The following is a 20,485-nucleotide window of genomic DNA, read 5'->3' as shown; positions in this document are numbered from 1 at the left end:
CTATTATTGCTAGTCCTCAGGCGAGGCATGAGCTGGGCGTGTGAGGGCCTTGTCTGTGACCCAGGGTGGGGGCGTGTCTGGGAGTGTGGGAGCTGCTCCGTCTGAGCCCCTGGGTGTGACAGTGTGTCTGGGTATGACGAGACAGCTGTAGTCTTTAGGGCCACGAGGATTCCTCAGGCTCAAGAGTGCGTGGGGGTGTGCGGTGTCAGAGTGAGGGGACACGACCACCTGTGTGACCGCGACCCGCCCAGTCTCCATGTGGGGTATGCCAGGCCTCCTGGTGCCTAGCACTGTCTGCTCATGACCTTGGCCCCATGAGGATGTTTGTGCAACTGTTAGTGGGTCCCTACCGGAGTCTGTGTTTCACTTCCAGACGGGCTCTAGTGCTGGGATGTGTGTCTGCGTACGACACTGGCCGAATCCGGTGTGCACTGGTGATAACTGGGGCGCTACCGAATCTGTGAGATGGTGTCTTGCTGTGTCCCTACTGAAGTCTCTGCTTGTGGCATGCCCCAAGGCCAGGCCGTGTGTGTATGTGATGGGATAACTTGTTCTCTATTTATATCTGTGTATGTGTGGGGCTGTGACTGCTACCAGGTGCAGGTCATGGCTCCTGCAGGAGTCTCCACTGATACTGTGTCCAGTGTAGCTCTGAGGTGGGTGGGGTTTGGGGGCAGCATCCGTACTGAGCTGTGAGCACGGGTGTGCTGCATCCTCGTGGGGCTGCAGCGACCGAGTCCACATCACTGTATCCCTGTAGATGTTTCTGCTTCTTAGGGCCAGGCCTCTGTGGCAGTGTTTCCACAGATGAGGCCGCTAACAATGGTGGTATGTCCTGGCCTAGTGACCTCCCAAACCCCAGCGTCTAGCCCCCCCACCCAGCTCCCAGACCTGAGGCAAGAGGAGTGACCCCATTTCTCTTGCTGGACTGAGCTGGGAAGCCCCCCTCCAGGGCCCCAGGCCACCCTTACTCAGACCCAGTGCTGCCAAATGCCTCTTATGCCCACAGGCAAGGGGACATCCAATGTCCTACTTTCCAGGACAGTCCTGGAAGGAGGAGCAAGTCAAGGGACCCCTGGCCCTGAGAAAGGCAGGGAAGACCGAGAGGGAGGAAGTGAAACTTGGAAGCAAAACGGGGAAACCGAGAGTGAGAAAAGGAAGCAGGAGAGAATTCACAAACAGATGGGAGCAAACAGCGGCAGGAGAGAACCCACCCTGGCTGAGGCACCGTCCTCTCTGACCTGGACCACAGCCGCTCTCTGCCTCCCTGGTGTCCCTGCAGCCACCCTTGGTCTTATCCAGCCTCCCTTCAATCATCAGCCGAGGGACCTTCTGAGCACACTCCTCTTTTGCTCAGAGCCCTGCCATGGCTCTCACCTCCTCAGAGGGTTCTCCTAAGGTCCCATAGGCCTGTGGGACCTGGGAGACAGTACTAGTTCAGGAGTTACGTGTACGAGCCCTGAACTCAGGCTGCCTGGACTTGAATTCCAGTTCCCCACTTACTAGCTGTGTGAGGGTAAACAAGTAACTTAACCTCTCTGTGCCTCAGTATCCCCATCTGTAAAATGAGGCTCAAATGGACTCTATAGCAGGGGCTGGCAAACTTTTCCTAGCAAGGTCCAGATAGTAAATACTTTGGATTTTGCAGGCCATTGGGTCTCTGTCCCAGCTACTCAACTCCTCTGTTAACTGGAAAGCAGCCACAGGCAACCTGGAAACCAATGAACATGGCTGTGTTCTAATAAAACTTTATTTACAAAAGCAAGCAGCATTAGAGGGCAGCTTGCAGTTTGCCAACCCCTGCTGTGTTGAGTTGTGGGGCAAATGAAATGAGCTTGTGGAAACGGCACACCTGACTGAAGAAGTGTTGTTACTCTCTGGCCGGTGGGTGTCATGATCTGACGTCTGACCCAACTCCCACCAACCACACAGGCCTTTTTCTTCCCTATGCAGCACATCCTGTTTGTCCCCACTTCCACACCTTTGCTTTTAGCCTCCCCCAGGACACTCTCCCGCTACCCTCCCATAGCCTGGCTTCTTGGCAGCCTTCACTTCTGGGCTCAAGTGCCACCTCCTCAGAGAAGCCATCTCTTTCATGCCACTTACCCCTGAACATTGCTGTTGTTATGTGCCGACAAGGCCCTAACTCCTTGGGTTGCCGAGGCAGTATCACTACCAACCTTCCGGGAACCGCCAACCTTCTGGTTAGCAGTTAAGGGCCTTAGGCACTATGCTACCATACCAGAGCTCCTTATCCCTGAATGGCTATTTTTATTGCCTGTCTCTTCCCAGCAAGAGGGCTCCTGCTGGGCCGGAAATGTTTGTCCTGTTCCCTGAACCTCTCTGGGCTTCAGTTTCCTCACCTTTCAGATGGATGTTATCAGATTTCCTCTACTCAGGTCTGGTGATTCGATGAGTTAATAATGTCAAGCACTGAGACCAGGGCTCGAGGTACAATTGCTGCTAATATAAAGGCTGGTGTTTGAACCCACCCAGGAGCACCCAACAGAAAAAGCCCGGCAATCTGCTTCCCCCTGTGGGGCAGCTCTCCTCTTGACACATACGGGGTCACTGGACAGTTGGAATCCACGGGGCAGCAATGGGTGTGGTTCCTTCCGTTTATTAGCGCTCACGGTGCCTAGAGTAGATTTTGACTGAGGAACCCTGTGTGTATACACAGTAGAACTTAGCTAACGACCTTTTGGAAGGAGGTTAGCAGGCCTCTGGGTGGGTCTGAACCACCAACCTTTGGGTTAGCAGTCCGTCTCTTAACCGTTTGCACCATACAGGGACTCTCTCGGGGAGGAGGGTACATGGAGCTGGGTCTGTGCGCAGCTAGGCTTGATGCGATGGCCGAGAGAGAGACACCAGAAGAGGCGACAGTAACGTGAAAGTCGGGGAGAGAATGCGCAGTCAGGCCCCCCCAATGACACACAGACACCCAGTCCTGTCTCCACCTTTAATGGGCACCCAGGTGGGCTTGGGGCGCAGGTGTCCTTAAATACAGCCCCCGGCAGCGGAGGGCGAGGGCGGGGGCGGGGCCGGGCCTGCCGGGCAGGGGCGGGGCGGGGCGGGGCCTCAGCTGCATTTGCAGGAACGCACGATCATGTTGGACAGCTGCTCGACCTTGGGCTTGCGGCCCACGTAGTACACGATGGGCAGGGGCTCCAGCGCCTGCGGCACGCAGCACGGTGCCGCCGACGCGCCCGGGTTGTGCTGGTTGTACAGCGCCAGGACCTGCGGCGGGGCGAGGGCGAGGGCGCCGGCCGGGTCAGGGCTCGCGGACAGTAGGGCTGGGAGGGGGCTCTCCATCGGCCTCCTTCCCCATCCCCCATCTCTTGTTTTCCTTGTCTCCCCATCTCCGTCTCCCCATCTCCTTGCTGCTTCTAATTTTGTTTTTCCTCACCTTTCTGGTTTTCTCACTCTCTTAGAAAAAAATCAATAAATAAAATACTGCCGATACCTACTCACAGCGCCCCTAGAGGACAGGCTAGAACTGCCCCATAGGGTTTCCTAGGCTGTCAATCTTCGGGAAGCAAAGCCCAAACCAAACCCCTTGCCCTGGAGTCGACTGGACTCACAGCGCCCCTAGAGGACAGAGTAGAACTGCCCCTAGGGTTTCCAAGGCTGTCAATCTTTATGGAAGCAGACTGCCCCCCATCTTCTGCGGATGCAGAACAGCTGCTGAGTTCTGGTGGGTTCCAACCACCGACCTTTTGGTTAGCAGCTGAGCTCTTTAACCACTGCGCCACCAGGGCGCCTTTGTTCTGTTTTCAACCCCTGGCTTCTCGGCTGCGTCTCTCTCTCTCTTTCTGTCTTGTTCTCTCTCTGTCTCTCCCCTCCCCTCCCCTCCCTGTCATTCTCCCCATATCGGTATCTTCCTCTGCCTGTTTCCCTCACCCTACTCACACACTGTCTCTAGCCTCCGCCTCTCCCTCCATCTCTTCACCTACTCCCATGTCTGTCTCTCTGCCCCCACCTCCCACCAATTCATCCCTCTAAATCGACCTCTCCTCTCCCACCCACCCCGCTCCTGCTCTTCCAACCCCCTCCCCATCCCCGCCCCATGGGGCAGGCGCACCTTGCTGTACTGGGTGTCCAGGCTCCAGATGTAGGGACAGGGCCCCAGGCAGAAGTTGGCGTGGTAGCCCTTGGGCTCATGGATCCACTTCCAGCCCAGGTCCTTGCGGAAGTCAATGTATAGCTGCCGCACGCAGCAGTTCTTCTCGGTGGAGCTGCAGGGGGAGGAGCGCAGGTTGGGAGGGGGCGGGGCAGGCTGTGGCCCTGACTCTCCGCGTGTCCCCAGACCCTAGGCTGGCCCCCAAGCCCATCTCCATCCTGGTCTCCCCTGCACCCCTGCGATGGATGATAACATCACAGTACAGCAATAACAGTCACTAACACTAAGCACTTCCTGTCATAAATACAGTGTCATGCGATGCTCACAACACGTATGTAGGAAGCAGCTGACCTTCCCAGAGGAGGGCTTGCTCAGACTGGGCAGAGCACCCACCGCGACATTCAGAGGGCGTAACCTTAACACTGACCATGCAGCTTCATACTCCACCTATTTGTGCAACAGAAATTGAGCACCTACTGTTTGCCGGGCTGTTCTACTGGGGGCACAGTACTGAAAACAGAAATCCCTGCAGGCCCCGTGCACACGCTGGGGACCATCACGGGACGCTCCTCTCTGAACATGGCTCCTCTGAGCTGGAAAGGCCCGTGTCCTCACCCTGAGGCACAAGGTGCTCCAAGCCCTCTCCCTCTCCCACTCTTCTCCAGCCACACAAGGTTCCAGCGGCTCCTCAAACAACCCTCCCTAAGGCCTTTGCACTTGCTGTTCCCTCAGAGAGCCAGCCTGGCCTGTTCCTTCCCTGCATTTAAACCTCAGCTCAGAGGCCTTCGCCTGCGGTGTCTTTCCTTCGACAGTGCCTAGTGCTCAATAAATACCAGTTACATGAGTGAGTGGCACCTCCTCCAAGGAGCCTTCCTGGACCAACCTACCTCAAAACAGCAATCCAAATGGTCATTAATTCTGTTCAGTGTTATAATGGCATTGCAGTTATGGAAGAAAATATGAACACGTCCATCCTATATGTGAAGTGTGGCAAAATCTTGGTAAAACAGCAGCTGGATAAGAGCTCATAGGAACTCATAACACTATCTTGGTTGCTTTTGTATGCTTCTGGAATTTTCCGTGACCAAAAAAATTTTAAATTAGAATAGGAAAACTGGAAGTGGGAGGTGAGATGTTACACTGTGGGGAATGTAATCAGTATCACAGAACAAATTATGTGTGAACTCCTGGTATGTAAAACGAATCTGCTTTGTACAATCTCACCCAAGTCACAATACAAAGTTTTAAAATATAGGAAAAATAAATCAGTCCCCAGCATCTATTTCTTTCTCTCCCTTCTCTCTCATTTGTTTTCCTTCTGAGGACATATTGCCACTTGATAATTTATTAGCGATCCATTCGTTTATTCGTTCATGGTCTGTCTTCCTCCTAGGGCAGGGATTTCCTCTGTTCTGTCTTTTCATGTATCCCCAGGACCCACGACAGTGCCTGGCACACAGCAGGTGTCCAGCAAATTTAAAGCGAATGGATTACTGTAGCAGGTTTTATTACTACAGCAGTGTATAAGACTCAACCATTGGAAGAAGATTTAAAAAAAAAAAAAACAGTATTTGGGTATGTGTAAGGTGTGTCGTGTGAGACCATCTCTGAAAGGAGATATAAAAATATGATAGAAGTGCCTGCCTCTTCAGAGGAGGCCTGGAGGTCAGAGCTGGGGGCATCTCTTAGCACCCCTTTTTCAAAGTTTGGGTCCATAAGCATGTATTTGCCTATTCAAAAAATTATCACTAATGGTGCTCCTTTAAAAAATCACCTACATGAGACCAAACAGTCAACAGTTACTTGAAAACAAAGATGAGAATGTAAGGAAGCAGGGAGACTAGATGAATGGAAATGGAACAACCGGAATAGAATTCATGAGAAAGTTCACATACTATGAGGAATGGAACCAAAGTCACTGAACATCCTGTGTAGGAATTGTTGAATGGGAACCTAAACTGTTGGTAGACCGTCACCAAAAACACAATAAACTGGCATTAAAAAAAAAAAACTAATCAATGGATAAGAGCTCTGGTGGTGTAGTGGATACAGCATCTGGCTGCTAACCAGAAGGTCAGTGGTTCAAACCCACCAGCTGCTCCATGGAATGAAGATGGGGCAATCTACTTCCTTAAAGACTTACAGCCTCAGAAACCCAATGGGGGTTGCTATGAGTCAGAATCGACTCAGTGGCAGTGAGTTGTTGTTGTTGATGTTGATCGATAGATAATTAATCAATTAATTTCAAAACATTGTGAAGCAAAGTTATTATTATCCCCATTTAAGAGATGAAGAAATTGGGCCTCTTTGTGGGTGCTGTGTGTCTGTTTCGGGTGGTGCAAAAGTCTTGGACATAGATACCGGTGATGGCTGCACAACTTGGTGAATGTAATTAATGTCATGGAACACTTCAAAATGGTTAAAATGGCAAATTGGGTTACTTATATTACACCACAGTTAAAGGAAAAGAAAGAAAGAAGTTGACCCTCAGAGGAACAGGACACTCCTCTTGCTCACACTTAACACGTGACTGGCTGAGCTCAGACTCCAGCTCCCCACCGGCTCTATGACACCCCAGAGCCTGTGTGGCCCCTTGTGCCCAGGAGGCCATGTCAGCTGAGGCGGAAGGGGAAGAGGTGAGGACACAAGACCCCTGGGGCCCTTTCCAAAAGCTGCAGAGCCCCAGAAGGGAGTCACGCAAACTGAGAATCCCGTGAGCTCAGCCTGGTCCCTCCCTAGTCTGCCTGAGCCTCAGTTTCCCCATCTCACCAAAAGGGGGGAGTTGCTGGATTAAATTAAGTCCTGTTAACCCGAGGACCAAGGAAGCGTCAGGAAGTCCATGGGCAGACTCAGGGAGGGTCCTGAACTCCTGAAGCCATATGCACGGATGTGTGCATACGTGCCCACAATTCTCAGGGAAAGGTTTTGGGCAACTCACGTGGCTCCCGGAGTCACCAAAGGGGAAGAGCCACAGTCCAGGAGAATCCGGAATTTCTGGCCCAGCTCTGGCTGGGGTTCTGAGCTCCTAAGATGTGAATGGTCTTTGATTCTATTTTCTAACTCAGTTCTCCACGTGGGGTCCCTGGACCAGCAGTACCTGTGTCACCTGGGAACTTGTGAGAAATACAAATTCTTGGGTCCCACCCCAGACCTGCTGAGTCTGAAACTACAGGACAGGTGAAGGGAGTCCAGTGCTGCACGTTCAGCAAGTCCTGGTGACCCCGCTGTGCTCTCTAACACACGTGGTCAGTATACATCTGGGATCTACTGCCTTTGAAGTTGAGACATGTGGTCCTTGACCTTGAAAAGCTCCTCTGCCGCCTCCCTATCAAGACTAACAGGGTCTTTTATGGATTGAATTGTGCCCCAAAAAATACGTATGTTGAAATCGTAACCCCTGTATCCATAACTAGGAGCTCTGGTGGCACAGTGTTTAAGGTATCTGACTGCTAACCTAAAGGTCAGTAGTTTGAACCCACCAGCCGCTCCACGGGAGGAAGATGAGGTGGTCTGCTTCTGTAAAGATTTACAGCCCTGGAAACCCCATGAGGCAGTTCTACTCTATCTTATAGGGTCACTATGAGGTGCAATTGACTCTATGGCAGTGGGTTAGGTTGAGTTGGTACCTGTAACTATGACCCAGTCTGAAAATAGGGGTTTTCTTTTTTTTATGTTGTTGGTGTTTTTTATGTTGAGGCCATGACAGTAGGGTGGGTCCCAAACCTAATCACCTCTGAGTTATAAAAAGAACAGAACAGACACAGAGACACACACAGGGGAGGACTCCATATGAAGACAAAGACACACGCGTATACAAAGCCAGGACACCAAGGACAGCCAGCCACTAGAAGATGAAAAGGACAAAGAAGGACCTTCCCTAGAGCCATGCCCTGAATTCAGATTTCTAGCTCCAGTCTCCTGACCTCTGAGAAAATAAACTTCTGTCCTTTAAAGCCACCAACGTGTGGCATTCCTGTCATAGCAGCACTAGGTCGCTAAGATAGGGCCTGATAAGTATAAGAGTAGAAATCTACTCAAAGTCCCAAGGGAGGTTCAGAGGCCCCAGGTCTACCTTGGATTTTGGGAAAGGCTTCCCAGCAGATGTGAAGTTTGAGCTGAATAAGAAAACCTTCTTGCTATGGAAAGTTTCAAAACAAAAAGACCCCACTGCCATTGAGTCATTCTGACTCATAGTGACTCTCATAATGTTTCTGAGGCTGTAAATCTTTTATGGAAGCAGACTGCCTCATCTTTCTTCCAACAAGCAGACGGTGGGTTTGAACCACCACCCTTTTGGTTAGCAGCCGAATGCCTTAACCACTATACCACCATGGAAAATCTCGCACATACATAAAAATAGAGAACTTTATATTGAGCTCTCACGTCCCCACCACCAGCTTCAACTATCAATTCATGGCCAACTTTCATTGTAGTTCTACCCCCTACCCATTTTCTCTACCCCCGCCATTGGATTATTTATTTTATTTTTGCCAATTTAACCAATTTTTTTTTCAGCATACAATCAGTGACATTAATTATGTTTATCATGTTGTGCAACTCTCACCACTATCCATTTTCAAATGTCTTCCATCCCCCTAAACAGAAACTACACCAGGAGCTCTTGTGGGGCAGATCCTAAGGCATTCGACTGGTACCAGAAGGTTGGCAGTTCAAACCCAGCAGCAGCGACTCCATGGAAGGAAGATGGGGCAATCTACTTCTGTAAAGATTTACCACCTTGGAAACCCAAAGGGGGTGGCTATGAGTTGGCATCAACTCGATGGCAGTGAGTTTGAGTTTTTAAACAGAAACTCAGTGCCCTTTCCGCCATAATTCCCCATTTATTGCTTCCCCCAGTCCCTGGTAACCACTAACACACTTTTGTCTCTGTGCATTCGTCTGTTCTAGACATTTCACACATCCAGGATCATACAGTATTCGTCCTCTGGTGTCGGACTTGTTTCACATAGCACAGTATGTTTTCAAGGTTCACCCGTTCGTAGCATATATTGGGGTTCATTTATCTCTGTGGTTGAATAATACACCACTGTATGGATCCCACTGGATTAATCTGAAGCACATGCCATCCACTGTGTCATGTCTTCCATAAATTTTTCCATATCTGTCTCTAAGAAAATTAGAACTACTTAAACCATAACCACAGTAACACATTAAAAAACCAACAAACACTCCCTGATTCTCATCAAACATGCAGTCATTGTTCCTGATTTCCAACTATCTTTTTTTTTCTAATGGACTGTGCAAATCAAGACTCAAAATAAGTCGCCAAAACCAAACCAAACTCACCGCCATGAGTCGATTCTGACTCACAGTGACTCCACTTGGGTTACCAAGGCTGTAAACCTTTACAGAAGCAGACTGTCTCATCTTTCTTCCACAGACTGGCTGGTGGGCTTGAACCACCAACCTTTTGGTTAGCAGCCAAATGCCTTAACCATTACACCACCAGAGCTCCCTCAAAATAATCTTACATATATATACATATATATACGCCTCTTAAGATTCTTCTAAAAAAATAATAAAATCTAGACAACCATCTCTCTCTCGTTTCCCCTACTGTGTTGTATTTGTTGAAGAAACTGGGACAAATTTCCCGGAAAGTGCTTTCTGCTGACTGCATGCCTGTGGTGTTGCTTCACATGTCCCTCTGTCCCTGTATTTCTGGATAATTGGTAGTTAGATCCAGAGTCTTGATCAGATAGATTCAAGTTTGAGTTTCTGGCGAGACTTTCTAGGTGATGCTGCGTCCCTGCCTATGGGGATGTGTCTTCTTGTCTCTCTTTGTAACACTGGTGCTGATGGAGCTCAAGGCCACAATCCATTCATTCACAGGGGATGCTGGGGTCTGGGGCTGAAGAAGCCTCAAGTCAGGGGGAGCTTTCGGACAGGGGGAGCAGCAAGGAACAAAGCCCAGGGGGAAAACAAAAAACAAAAACCCAATTGCTGCAGAATCGATTCAAACTCCTGGGGAACCTCTGGTACAGAGAACTGCTCTACAGGGTTTTCTTGGCTGTGATATTTATGAAAGTGGATTCCATGGAGCTGCTGGATGGGCTCGAACCACCAGCCTTTAGGTTAAGTGCAAACCATCTGCACTACTCAGGGATCTCTACAAAGCCCAGAGGTAACTCCAAACGTTTTACATAGGGGGAGGACAAGGTCAGATTATCATTCTCAATTTCCAACATTCTAACCCTGAATTTCAACTTTCTAGGAATCCAGCATTTCAACCTTAGACTGCAATAGTCAGCATCCAAGATTCCAACACTCCAACAATGACTCCCAACTTTCTAGGATTCCCACGTTACAGCTCTTGAAGATCTCAGCATTTCTGAATTCCAGCATTCAGGACTGCATTCCACTCTTCCACGTTGCTAAGCCCATCACTCAAGGGGGCCAACTTGCCACTCCCTAAAATCCTGGCATTCCAAGATTCTATCATTCCAACGCTGAGCCCCAACATTTCCAGAACACCGATATTCTGCCTTTCTCCACATCCAACATGTGTTGATCCTAGTATTTTAACACACAGATCCACCATTTTGAGCCCAACATTCAGACGCCAACGTGCCAACATTTGGGGAATCCAATTCACCGACACTGTAGAACACCAACACAGGCAACCTTCCGATTCTGAATTCCTAGATTCTAGGATCCCAACATTCTAGCTTCCCTAGAGTCCAACATTTTCAGACTTAACACTGAAGACTAACATTCTAGAACCCAAACATTTTAGAACCCCAACCTGCCGACCACACCAGCATTCAACATAGCCACCTTCCAACTTTGAATTCCAACATTCTTGGTTGGAAATTCAGTCTCTGATTCCAACACTCTGCAAAGAAAGTAACCTGCTTCCAACATTCTAAGACTCTCAGTTCCAACACTCCAGCATTCTAGGACTCACATCTAGTTATGGATGGAACTGTATCCCCAGAAATGCATGTTGTAAATTCTCACCTCTATGCTTGTGGTTATAATCCCACTTGGGAATGAGTTGCCTTTGTTATGTTAATGAGGCAGGATGAGTGTAGGGTGTGTCTTGAGTTAATGTCTTATGAGATATAAAAGAGATTAAACGAGCAGAGGAGAGATGGCATAAGACAGATGCTAAAACACATAGAGATCTCCAGAGAACCAGGAAGTAGAAGCTCAAGAGGCAAGGACCTTCCTCCAGAGCCAGTAGAGAGCAAGAGCTTTCCCCTACAGCTGGCACCCTGAATTCAGGTGTCTAGCCTCCTAGGCTGTGACAGAATAAATTTGTTTGCTAAAGCCTCCTACCTGTGGTGCTTCTTTATAGCAGCACTAGGTGACTGAGACAGACTCATCCCGAGTCCCCCAGGCTGAAGGAGATGTTCAGCCAGGACACAGCACAAGCAGTTGCCCAACCCAGAGTGACTGGTTAGTAGACACTGGCTGGGTCCCAGCCTGGAAGGGCTCTGTCGAAGGCTGCAAGGCTCACCTGAAGCAGTAGTTGGTGTCCAGGGCCCGGCGGTGCCGGGTGCTTTGCAGGTGCTGGGCCCTCTCCAGCGGGGTGGCCATGAGGAGCAGGAAGGGCCGGTGTATGCCCTGAATGGCAGCCAGGTCACCCCTGCGGTGGTTGCTACTGAGCCCTGCTTTGGTGGGGAGGTGGGGTAGAGACACACACTCAGGGACGGATGCATGTGATGGGGAGGGGACCCACACACTCAGCGGGGTGGTTGCATGGGAGGTGGAGAGGGAGGGTAGAAACACACACTCAGAGGGGTGGATCCATGTGGGGTGGGGAGGGGCCCCACACACTCAGAGGGGTGGATCCATGGGGGGTGGGGAGGGGCCCCACACACTCAGAGGGGTGGATCCATGGGGGGTGGGAGGGGACCCACACACTCAGAGGGGTGGAACCATGGGGGGTGGGGAGGGGACCCACACACTCAGAGGGGTGGATCCACGGGGGGTGGGGAGGGGTCCCACACACTCAGGGGTGGATCCACGGGGGATGGGGAGGACACATTGTCAGAGGGGTGGATTGGGAGGGGGTGGAGAAAGAGGATGCAGGGAGACGTACACATTCAAAAGGATGGATAGGGAGATGGGCCAGGGATCAACATATACATACAGTGTCTCAGAGGGATGGGTTAGCATCACGCACACACACAAAAACACTCTCTCTCAGTGAGATGGATCAAAGCCAAGGGGAAGCGGCAGGAAGGGGCCACCCAGGGAAGGGGGCCTCACCTTTGATTTCCACTTGGAGGGTGTTGTCTTTGTCATCACAGGAGCAGTGGGTGCTGAGGCGAAAGCCCTCTACTTCCCCTGTGAGAGCAGACACAGGGAGCCAGTCAAAGGGCGGCTCACCCAAGCCCTGGAGAAGAGGAAGGGAGGAGGCAAACCACAGGGCCCTTCCTGCCCCTTCACTGGCCGTGCTGTGCTGTCTGCCCCTCTTTTGCTCCAGTGCTGTCCCTTCCTTCAGCTCAGCTCAAATGTCACCTCCTCAGGGAGCCCAGGGGCCATAGGCCCCTGCCCCCTCTCATTCACTGTCATTATCTCCTTTCTGGTATCTGTACCTCGCTGTCTAACTCCCTGGTTTCATGAGCAGAAAGCAGGAGGCACAAGGCATGGAGACTTGGTTGTCTCGTTCCCACTGAGTCTGGCCCATAATCATAAGGCGAACATTTTCTGAGCGTGTACTGGGCACCAGCTCCTGTTCTAGACACTCCTTTAATCCTCACCAAAGCTCAAGGAAGCTGAGGCATACAGACAGGAAGTGACTTGCTGAGACACACAAGTGGAAAAGGTAGGGTGGGATACAGATCCAAGCCTGAGCTCTTTCCCAGCGTCCGGCGGGGGACTGATGTTTCCGGAATGAATACGTGAACCGTGGTTCCTAAGCTCCCACTTTGTGCTGCACCATGGGCTGGGCACTCAGGGCTGAGCACCGACCAACACGGGCGAGGTCCTTCCGGGCCTCTGTCCAGCTGCCCAGGCCACTCCTCCCAGCCCCCACCTGCTCTCCAGTCCCCACCTTTGCATTTGGCCAACCTACTGCCTACCCTCCAAGTCTCAACACATCACTCCCATCTGGGAAGCCATGGGGACCACCCCCAGGGGTTCTGGGGCCTCCTCGGGGCTCCCACAGCACTGAAGACTTCTCCCAGCCCGACCCCTCTGCCTGTGCCTCCCCAATCCAACGCCAAGCTCTGCGTCTCCCCAGTGCTGGCCTTGATCACTTCTGTTCTGGAAAGATTCTGGCAAGACTTCCTAGGTGTCTGGAAGTTAACTATTGGCCCTGTGAAGGCAGGAACTGGGGTGGTCCTGGTTATCACTGTGTCTCCCACACCACCGGGCACAGAGCCAGTCCCAGACGGGAACTTGTTGGCATTTATTGAATGAACGCATGAATGAGAAGTCGGTAAGCAAAGGAGATGTGGGCCCTGTGGACTGAGCCATCGTGAACAGGACAGACACAGTCCTCTTCTAGACAGTTTGAATGTATCAGGCTTTCTCGGGACTCACAGCCCCTGCACAAGCTGCTTCCTCTACCCAGAACATTCTTGTTCCTTTGTTTTCTAATTGTTCTACTCATCCTTCAGAGATTCGCTCAGATGCCCCCTCCTCCAGGCAGCCCTCCCTGACCCCCAGGCTGGGCCAGGAATCTCCTCCAGGCTCCCCAGTCCCAGCCCTGTCCACTCCAGGTCATCAATAACTGGTTATACATCTGCTTCCTCCTTTAGGCAAGAACAGGTCTGTATCAGTCACCACGGTGTCCCTAACATCAATTAGCACAGGGCAGGTGCTCAGGAAACAAATCATTAACCATTAATGGATTAATCAGTCAGTCACTCAGGTTTGAGTGTCTAGGAGGAGGGCCATGTCTCAGCTCTCTGACACCTACATACTCATGGGAGGTGGTGTGCTAGGCAGGTTGGCCCCAGGACAAACAGTGCAGTCGACCAGTTGGGCAAGAGGGCTCGGGCAGGTGGGCAGACCTCACCTCCATGGCTCAGCCACTGCCGCACGACTCCTGTGACATCGAAGGACAGCCACTCCGGCAAGTCGCTGGGGGCCAGCAGCCGGTTGCTGAGGTAGCGCCAGGAATTGTTGCTGTATTTCTGGGAGATGATGAACAGGGAAGAGAGACAGTGGGTAGATGCTGCCATGCCCCCTACATACGCTGACTGAGGCCCCATATCCTCTGTTCCCCCAAGTGGCCTACCAGCCAGCCACACAGTGGGGCCTGCAGGAACCACTGGCCCCCACAGCCCTCTAAGAGGTGAAGTACAGACAGAGCCCCTGGCTAGGGGACAAGGCACTCCAGCAGGCCAGCCTCAGCCTCACTGGGGGCCACAGACGTTTACCTTCCCCCTCAAGGCCTCAGTTTCCTCATTGGTAAAATGCTGCGACCTAACAGCTCGGGCAGACCATGATGCCACGATTCCACTGTGAGCATTCTGGAATCTGCAGGAGGTCGGTTCAGCAAATCGACACTCGAATTCTGAGTCTCTAACTTTCTAAAGGCTTGTGTTAGAAGTCATGCCATAACTCCCATGTTCAATATTGTTCCAAGAATAACACAGTGACTAAGCCTGAGAAGTTCTAGGAGACAAAGGTTCTACAAACCCAAGAGCCTGACATGCCACAAACCTAGCTGTTTCCTGACTCCAAGGCTATATATAGTGTTGAATGACTCCAAAAAACCAAACCCACTGCCGTGGAGTCAATTCCAATTCCTAGCGACCCCCATCGGGTTTCCAAGGTGGTCAATCTTTTATGGAAGTAGATAGCCCCATCTTCCTTTCTCAGAGCAGCTGGTGGGTTTGAACCACCAACCCTCTGGTTAGTAGTCAAATGCCTGGGACACTATGCCACCAGAGCTCCTTTGGGTGAACGACTCCAGGGGCTAAGATTATAAAGCTGAATTCTCCAGCCTGTAACCAGTTAAAGTTACACAAGTTTCTCCCATCAGAAAACAACACTTTCCCTGCTGCAAGTCTAACGCTCAATACCGGCATGGATTCTACATCATAGAAACTTTTTAAGATTCCAATCTTTCAAGATCTCCAGCCCCCCCAGCAATCCTTGTGGAGACGCTTAAATCCACAGCACTGCTGTCCAATGGAATTTTCTGTGACAATGGCAACATTCTTTATTTAAGATGTCCAAAGTAACAGCCACTAACCATGTGTGACCACAGAGCCCTAGACATGTGGCCAAGGAGACTGAGAAATGGAGTTTTTAATTCGATTTCATTTAAATTAATTTAAATAGCCATATGTGGTCACTCATCTGTCAGTTTGTCGTACTGTGGTGGCCTGCATGCTGCTGTGAGGCTAAAGGCTATGCAACCAGTGTTTCAAATACCAGCAGGGTTACTCATGGTGGACAGGTTTCAGGGAGCTTCTAGACTAAGACAGACTGGGCAGAAGGATGGAGCCATCTACTTTTCAAAGAATTTCCCAATGAAAACCTTACAAATAGCAGTGAAACACTGTCTGATATATTACTGGAAAATACAGCAAGGATTGTGAGGCTGATGCGGGACCAAGCAGTGTTTCGTTCTGTTGTACACAGGGTCGCTATGAGCCGGAGCCAACTCAAGGGCACCTAATAACAACAACAACATGTGGCCAACGGCTACCATATTGGACAGAGCAGTTCTACAGACATCCACCTATGAATAATAAATAGACTTTAACTTCCAAGAGTCCTGCATTCTGAAAGAGTAACTTCTAAGATTGGGATGTCTGAGCACTTAACATTCTGGAGCGCTAAGAGTCTCAAAGTTCAAAGAGCCCTATGAGACTAAGGTCTGACCTCTTCTGTCCTGCACAATTAGAAGACTGCAGAGACCACAGACACAGACCCAGTGGTCACCAGCCTGCCTGTGGCCCCACCTGGCCGCCAGCCCCGCCCACCTGTCTGGCCCGTGCTCCCACCTGGTACAGCTCTACGTGCTGTTCCACTTTTAATTTGAGCCTCAGCAGGCGCAGTTCTGCCCTGGAAAGCAACACGGGTTCGGGCACTGCTTCTCGAAGCTCCGACGTGTTGAACAGCATATAGATGCTGTGTGAGCTGTGCCTGAATTTCTCATAGGCGTCTAGACGGGAGGAGCAGGGAGAAGGATGTCAGGGGTTTGGTATGGACAGGGGAGCTGGTATACCCCGGGTCTAAGAGGTGGGCTCCAGAGGAGGCAGCCCTGGGTTCGAACCCAGCGCTGACACTTTTTAAGTGTGATCTTTGGGCAGTGTGGCACTAGGACTGCCTTCTCCTCTCTGTCTGTGTCCTCCTTTGTCCAATGGATCCTAACTACCCTCCTCTCCCATGCAACACCATCTGTAAAGGCCCACCCAGTCAAAGGCTGGCACCAAGGGGGACTGATCTGCTTCCTTAGGCCTCCGCAGTGCTCAGAGCCTTACATGCAAGTTAACCACAGAAAGGCCTGAAGATCAACTTCAGAAAAATCAGCCGCCAAAAACCCAATGGAGCACAGTTCCACTCTGATCAGATAATGCCTCTGCTGCCTTCCAGCTGTGTGGCTGTGGATAGGCCACAGCCCCTCTCTGAGCTTCGTTTCCTGTTAGTCTTTGAGCAACAGCAGGAACATCAGGCTCCCTTGTCTTCTGATTCATGCTGTGTGACCTCGGACAAGAGGATGCCTCTCTCTGATCTCCAGATCCTTATCTGTCAAATGAGGACCCATTTCCAGGATCCCAGTGCAAAATAAGCTGCAGGTAAGGCATGTAGCAGTCTGATGGAGCAGTCGCTGGATAACGTGTGCGTTAAAGAGGGCTCGCTACACAAAGGACATCACAAAGAGTAAAACGGTTAAACCTCACAACAACCCTATGAGAAAAGACCATCCTATCTATTTCACAGACGGAAATCGAGGCTCAAAAAAATTAAGCAATGTGCCCCAAGGTCACAGAGCTGGGAAGCTGCAGGGTGGGGATTCAACCTCTTAACCCCTAAGCTATGTTGTCTCCCCACTAATGACTATTATTATTATTATTAATTGCTTCCTCCCTTAACTTTCTCCTCAGCCGGACAGAGAAGGTGAAGTTCAAGACACGTATCCAGTTAAGAAGGGCTACAGGGGGAGAAAGGAATGGGCGAGACCATTTTCTAATGTAGGAAGAGTTCTGGGGTGGGAGTCAGAGGGCAGATTATAAAACCCTGGATCAACCTGGAAGCCACTATTTCGGGCCTCCTATAATGGGGGTGAGGGATGATGGAAAGAGGAAACCCTTTCCTGTGGTCACCTCCCCCTATTCCTCACCACCCTAGTCTTATCAGTCCTTGTCCCCTCCAAAATAAAACACAAACCCTATTCCTGGCCCAGTGGTTACTCAGTGTATGCCCAGGGAAGGGAAGAACCTAGGCTGGGCAAGACAGATAGGGAAGAAGGGACAGGCAGGGACTGGGAGATGCACCCACCGGGTAAGGGATGGGGAAACCGGGTAAGGGATGGGGAAACCGCAGGACATGGGGAGGGGAAGAGACAGAGATACGGAGAGACGTTAACTTGGAGACCCACATGCCCAGAGAACAGGACGGTAACCAGATGAGGGAGATTCTAAATGACAGAGAGAGGGGCGCAGACAGGAAGCGGTGGACCGGGATGGGACGAGGCCCAGTGCGTGGAGGGAGAGAGACAATGTAGGGAGAAAGCAGGGCAGTGGTAACCATGGAACCTCCACAACCAAGGTGACCGACGGAAGAGAGAATGACCCGGGAGGTGCGTTATGTGGCTAAGCCCGCACTAGGAGCCCGGGACCCGCAAGCCCAGGTGAAACCCGGGGAGCCGCCCCCAAGGGTCTGGGCCACGCGGGACATCAGGGTCCCCGCGTGGGCGCCGAGCCGGCGGGCCCAGCGATCGCTCCACCCCCAACTGGGGTGAGCAGGGCGGGCGGGAGGCGACGCAGCGGCGAGGGCGGGGACCGGACCTGTCTCGTCTCGCCCCTAGGCTCCGCGCGCGATCCCCGCCCCCCCAGCCCCGGGGCACAGGAAGGGAAGGGAAGGGAGGGCTGGCGAGGCGACCGGACGCTGGGGTTTCCCCAGCCTCCCCAAAAGGAACTGAGACTTCGGGGTCCTGACTCCCAGCTTTCAACTCTGCGGGGTGCTCCTGCCCCCTTGCGGAAGCGCGGCTCCTCCCCCCGCGCGTGGCGCCCACGTGGGCCCTTCTCACTCCACCAGCTCCATCTTCTCACTCCCTGCTTGCAGAGTTACCCCACCACTCCTACGTCTCCTTTCCGAAGGCTCGACTCCTCACTTAGCCGACTCCCTTCCACCCCGCGGCATGTGAGGGGGCTCGTCGTTGCACCTCCCCTCCCCCCGCTCCCCGTCCACTTTTCCCACATTGTCTCCCGTCTCTGCAAACCCCTTCCCACGGCCCTGCAGTCCAGGTTTCTCGGGTGGTCGCTTCCTCCGCTGGGCTCCACCCTCTATCTCTCATCTCCTAATGCGAAACCACCACACCTTCCACCTTCCCGCGCATCCCCGTCACACACACCCCCAGGGTATCCGCTTCTCTACCGCGATCCTCGTCCTCCTCACGACCCCGCGTCCCTTCCTCCTGGCATTTATCACACTTCCCCGGTTTCTCTTGAGGTGACGCCTCCCCCAACCCCAACCCCAGGTGTGCCTCGCCCCTCTGGAAGTGGTCCGTTCGCCCACTTTCCCAGCTTTCCTGAAGCTTCCCGCCTCACGACGCCGAGGTCCGGGTCAGCTTTCCCCATGCGTCTCTTTTCCCAAAAGCTGAGGTCTTCGCCTTCTCCCAAACCGACCTCTCCTCTCTGCATCCCCCACTGCACAACCCTGCATTCTAGTCTCGTCTCCCCTCCGCCTTCCACTTGCTTCTCTCCTCACAAGCGATTCCCACGGTCCCGCATGCTCCTGTTGCCCCCTGGAAGCGTCTCACTTGGCTCACTATCTCCCAGGATTTCCAACTGGTTCCTTCCGTTTAGAAGCCCGCACCTGAGAGTTTGCATTTCCACCCCAGTACACTGAATCAAAATCTGTACACATCTTCTCCTCAAGACTCGGTACTTGCGAGGGTCTCCTTTGAGCCGGGCGCCCTAGGGGGCTCCTTCTGCCCGTTTCTTTGCCAGTCATTTCCTCCCCGCGGCCCCTGCACTCCGGCGCCCCCTGGGGGCTCCCCTCCCCGCTCCCCTGCCCTTCCAAGCTCACTTTCTGAGGGTTTCAGCATTTCCACGCGGGTGACTTCCTTGGCGTAGTAGTCCGCCTCGGGCTCGGGCTCGGGCTCCGGGCTCTCCCCCGCCACTCGGTCGCGGGTGCTATTGTAGAGAGCAAGCACGGCCTCGGGCAGCGGGCCGGGCGGCACCTCCCCCTGGCTCGGGGGGCTGGCGAGCCGCAGCTTGGAGAGGATCTGGCCGCGGATGGCCTCGATGCGCTTCCTCTTCACTAGCTCCATGTCGATGGTCTTGCAGGTGGACAGCCCCGCGGCCGGCCGGCCTGGCGTCAGCACTAACAGCCGTAGCAGTGGCAGCAGTAGCGGCAGCAGCCGCAGCCCGGAGGGCGGCATGGGGGAGGCGGCGCCCCCTGGCACTGCCGAGCGCGCGAGCAGGGATGGGATTGGGGGAGGCCCCGCCCCTAGAGGGGCTGGGGGTCTCCCAGGGGAAGGTAGGAGGGTCTGGGGGGAAATTGAGGCCCTCAGGGAGAAGGGAGCAAGGGTGGGAGGCTCTGACAAGGGGGTGTCTCAGTATCCTGCGGGAAAAACCGAGATGGGCAAGATGTGAAAACCAGAGGGTGGGTGGCCTTGAATTGGGAAGCTGAGGCAGTTCTGAGAGAGATTCCGTCTCCGCGGAGAGAAGAGTTCGCGGGTGCCCGGGGGCTTAGGAGAGAGGCTGGGGATAGAAGGCAGCGTGCAGGGGGGTGCGCCCGAGGTCTCGGGGAAATAAAGTCTTCGCGGGAGTCTGGGTTTGCGGTTTCGAAGGGCTGGTCCGGAATGGGGCGCCTGAGGGAACGCCGCGGGGGGGTCAGAGAGCGAGCAAGCGTCCCAGGCGGGGGAAGGGTCCAGAGTCCCCAAGTCCTGCCTCCTCCGGGGGCAGCGCCGCGCCAAGCGGTCCCCTCGCCTCCGGCTCCCAGCGGCAGCGGAAAAGTCTCAAAACTTTTTTTTCCTCTTCTCCCAACCAGCTCGTCCCTCCTCCCGCTCCTCCTCCCCCTCCTCCCCGCAGTGGCGGCGGCGGCGGCGGGGGCGGCGGCAGAGGCGGCTCGTCTCAGACTCTAGGGCCTCGGGGCTGCTCCTCCGTGGCTCCTTCCTCCGCTCCGGGCCCAGGCGGCCCCGCGGGCGGCTCCGAGCCGGGGGTGTGCCCGGGAGGGGGCGTCCCCCCTCCCCCCGGCCGGGGG

General features: G+C 53.0%; 1 protein-coding gene across 1 annotated transcript; it reads right to left on the bottom strand.

Annotated features, from left to right (window-relative positions):
* Positions 1-3,078: 3,078 nt before the first annotated feature.
* Positions 3,079-19,661, bottom strand: TGFB1 (transforming growth factor beta 1). Its single transcript, XM_007942960.2, has 7 exons — positions 19,307-19,661; positions 16,057-16,217; positions 14,115-14,232; positions 12,359-12,436; positions 11,604-11,754; positions 4,082-4,235; positions 3,079-3,237 (listed from the first exon to the last, which is right to left on the bottom strand). Exons 1-7 carry the CDS (start codon positions 19,659-19,661, stop codon positions 3,079-3,081), a joined length of 1,176 nt encoding a protein of 391 aa, XP_007941151.1.
* Between the last annotated feature and the right edge of the window lie 824 nt (positions 19,662-20,485).

This window comes from Orycteropus afer, unplaced genomic scaffold (assembly GCF_000298275.1).
Source record: "Orycteropus afer afer isolate SDZICR_OR568_19922 unplaced genomic scaffold, OryAfe1.0 scaffold00099, whole genome shotgun sequence".
In the NCBI taxonomy this organism is placed as follows: Eukaryota; Metazoa; Chordata; class Mammalia; order Tubulidentata; family Orycteropodidae; genus Orycteropus; species Orycteropus afer.
This window is presented reverse-complemented; position numbering and strand designations above follow the sequence as displayed.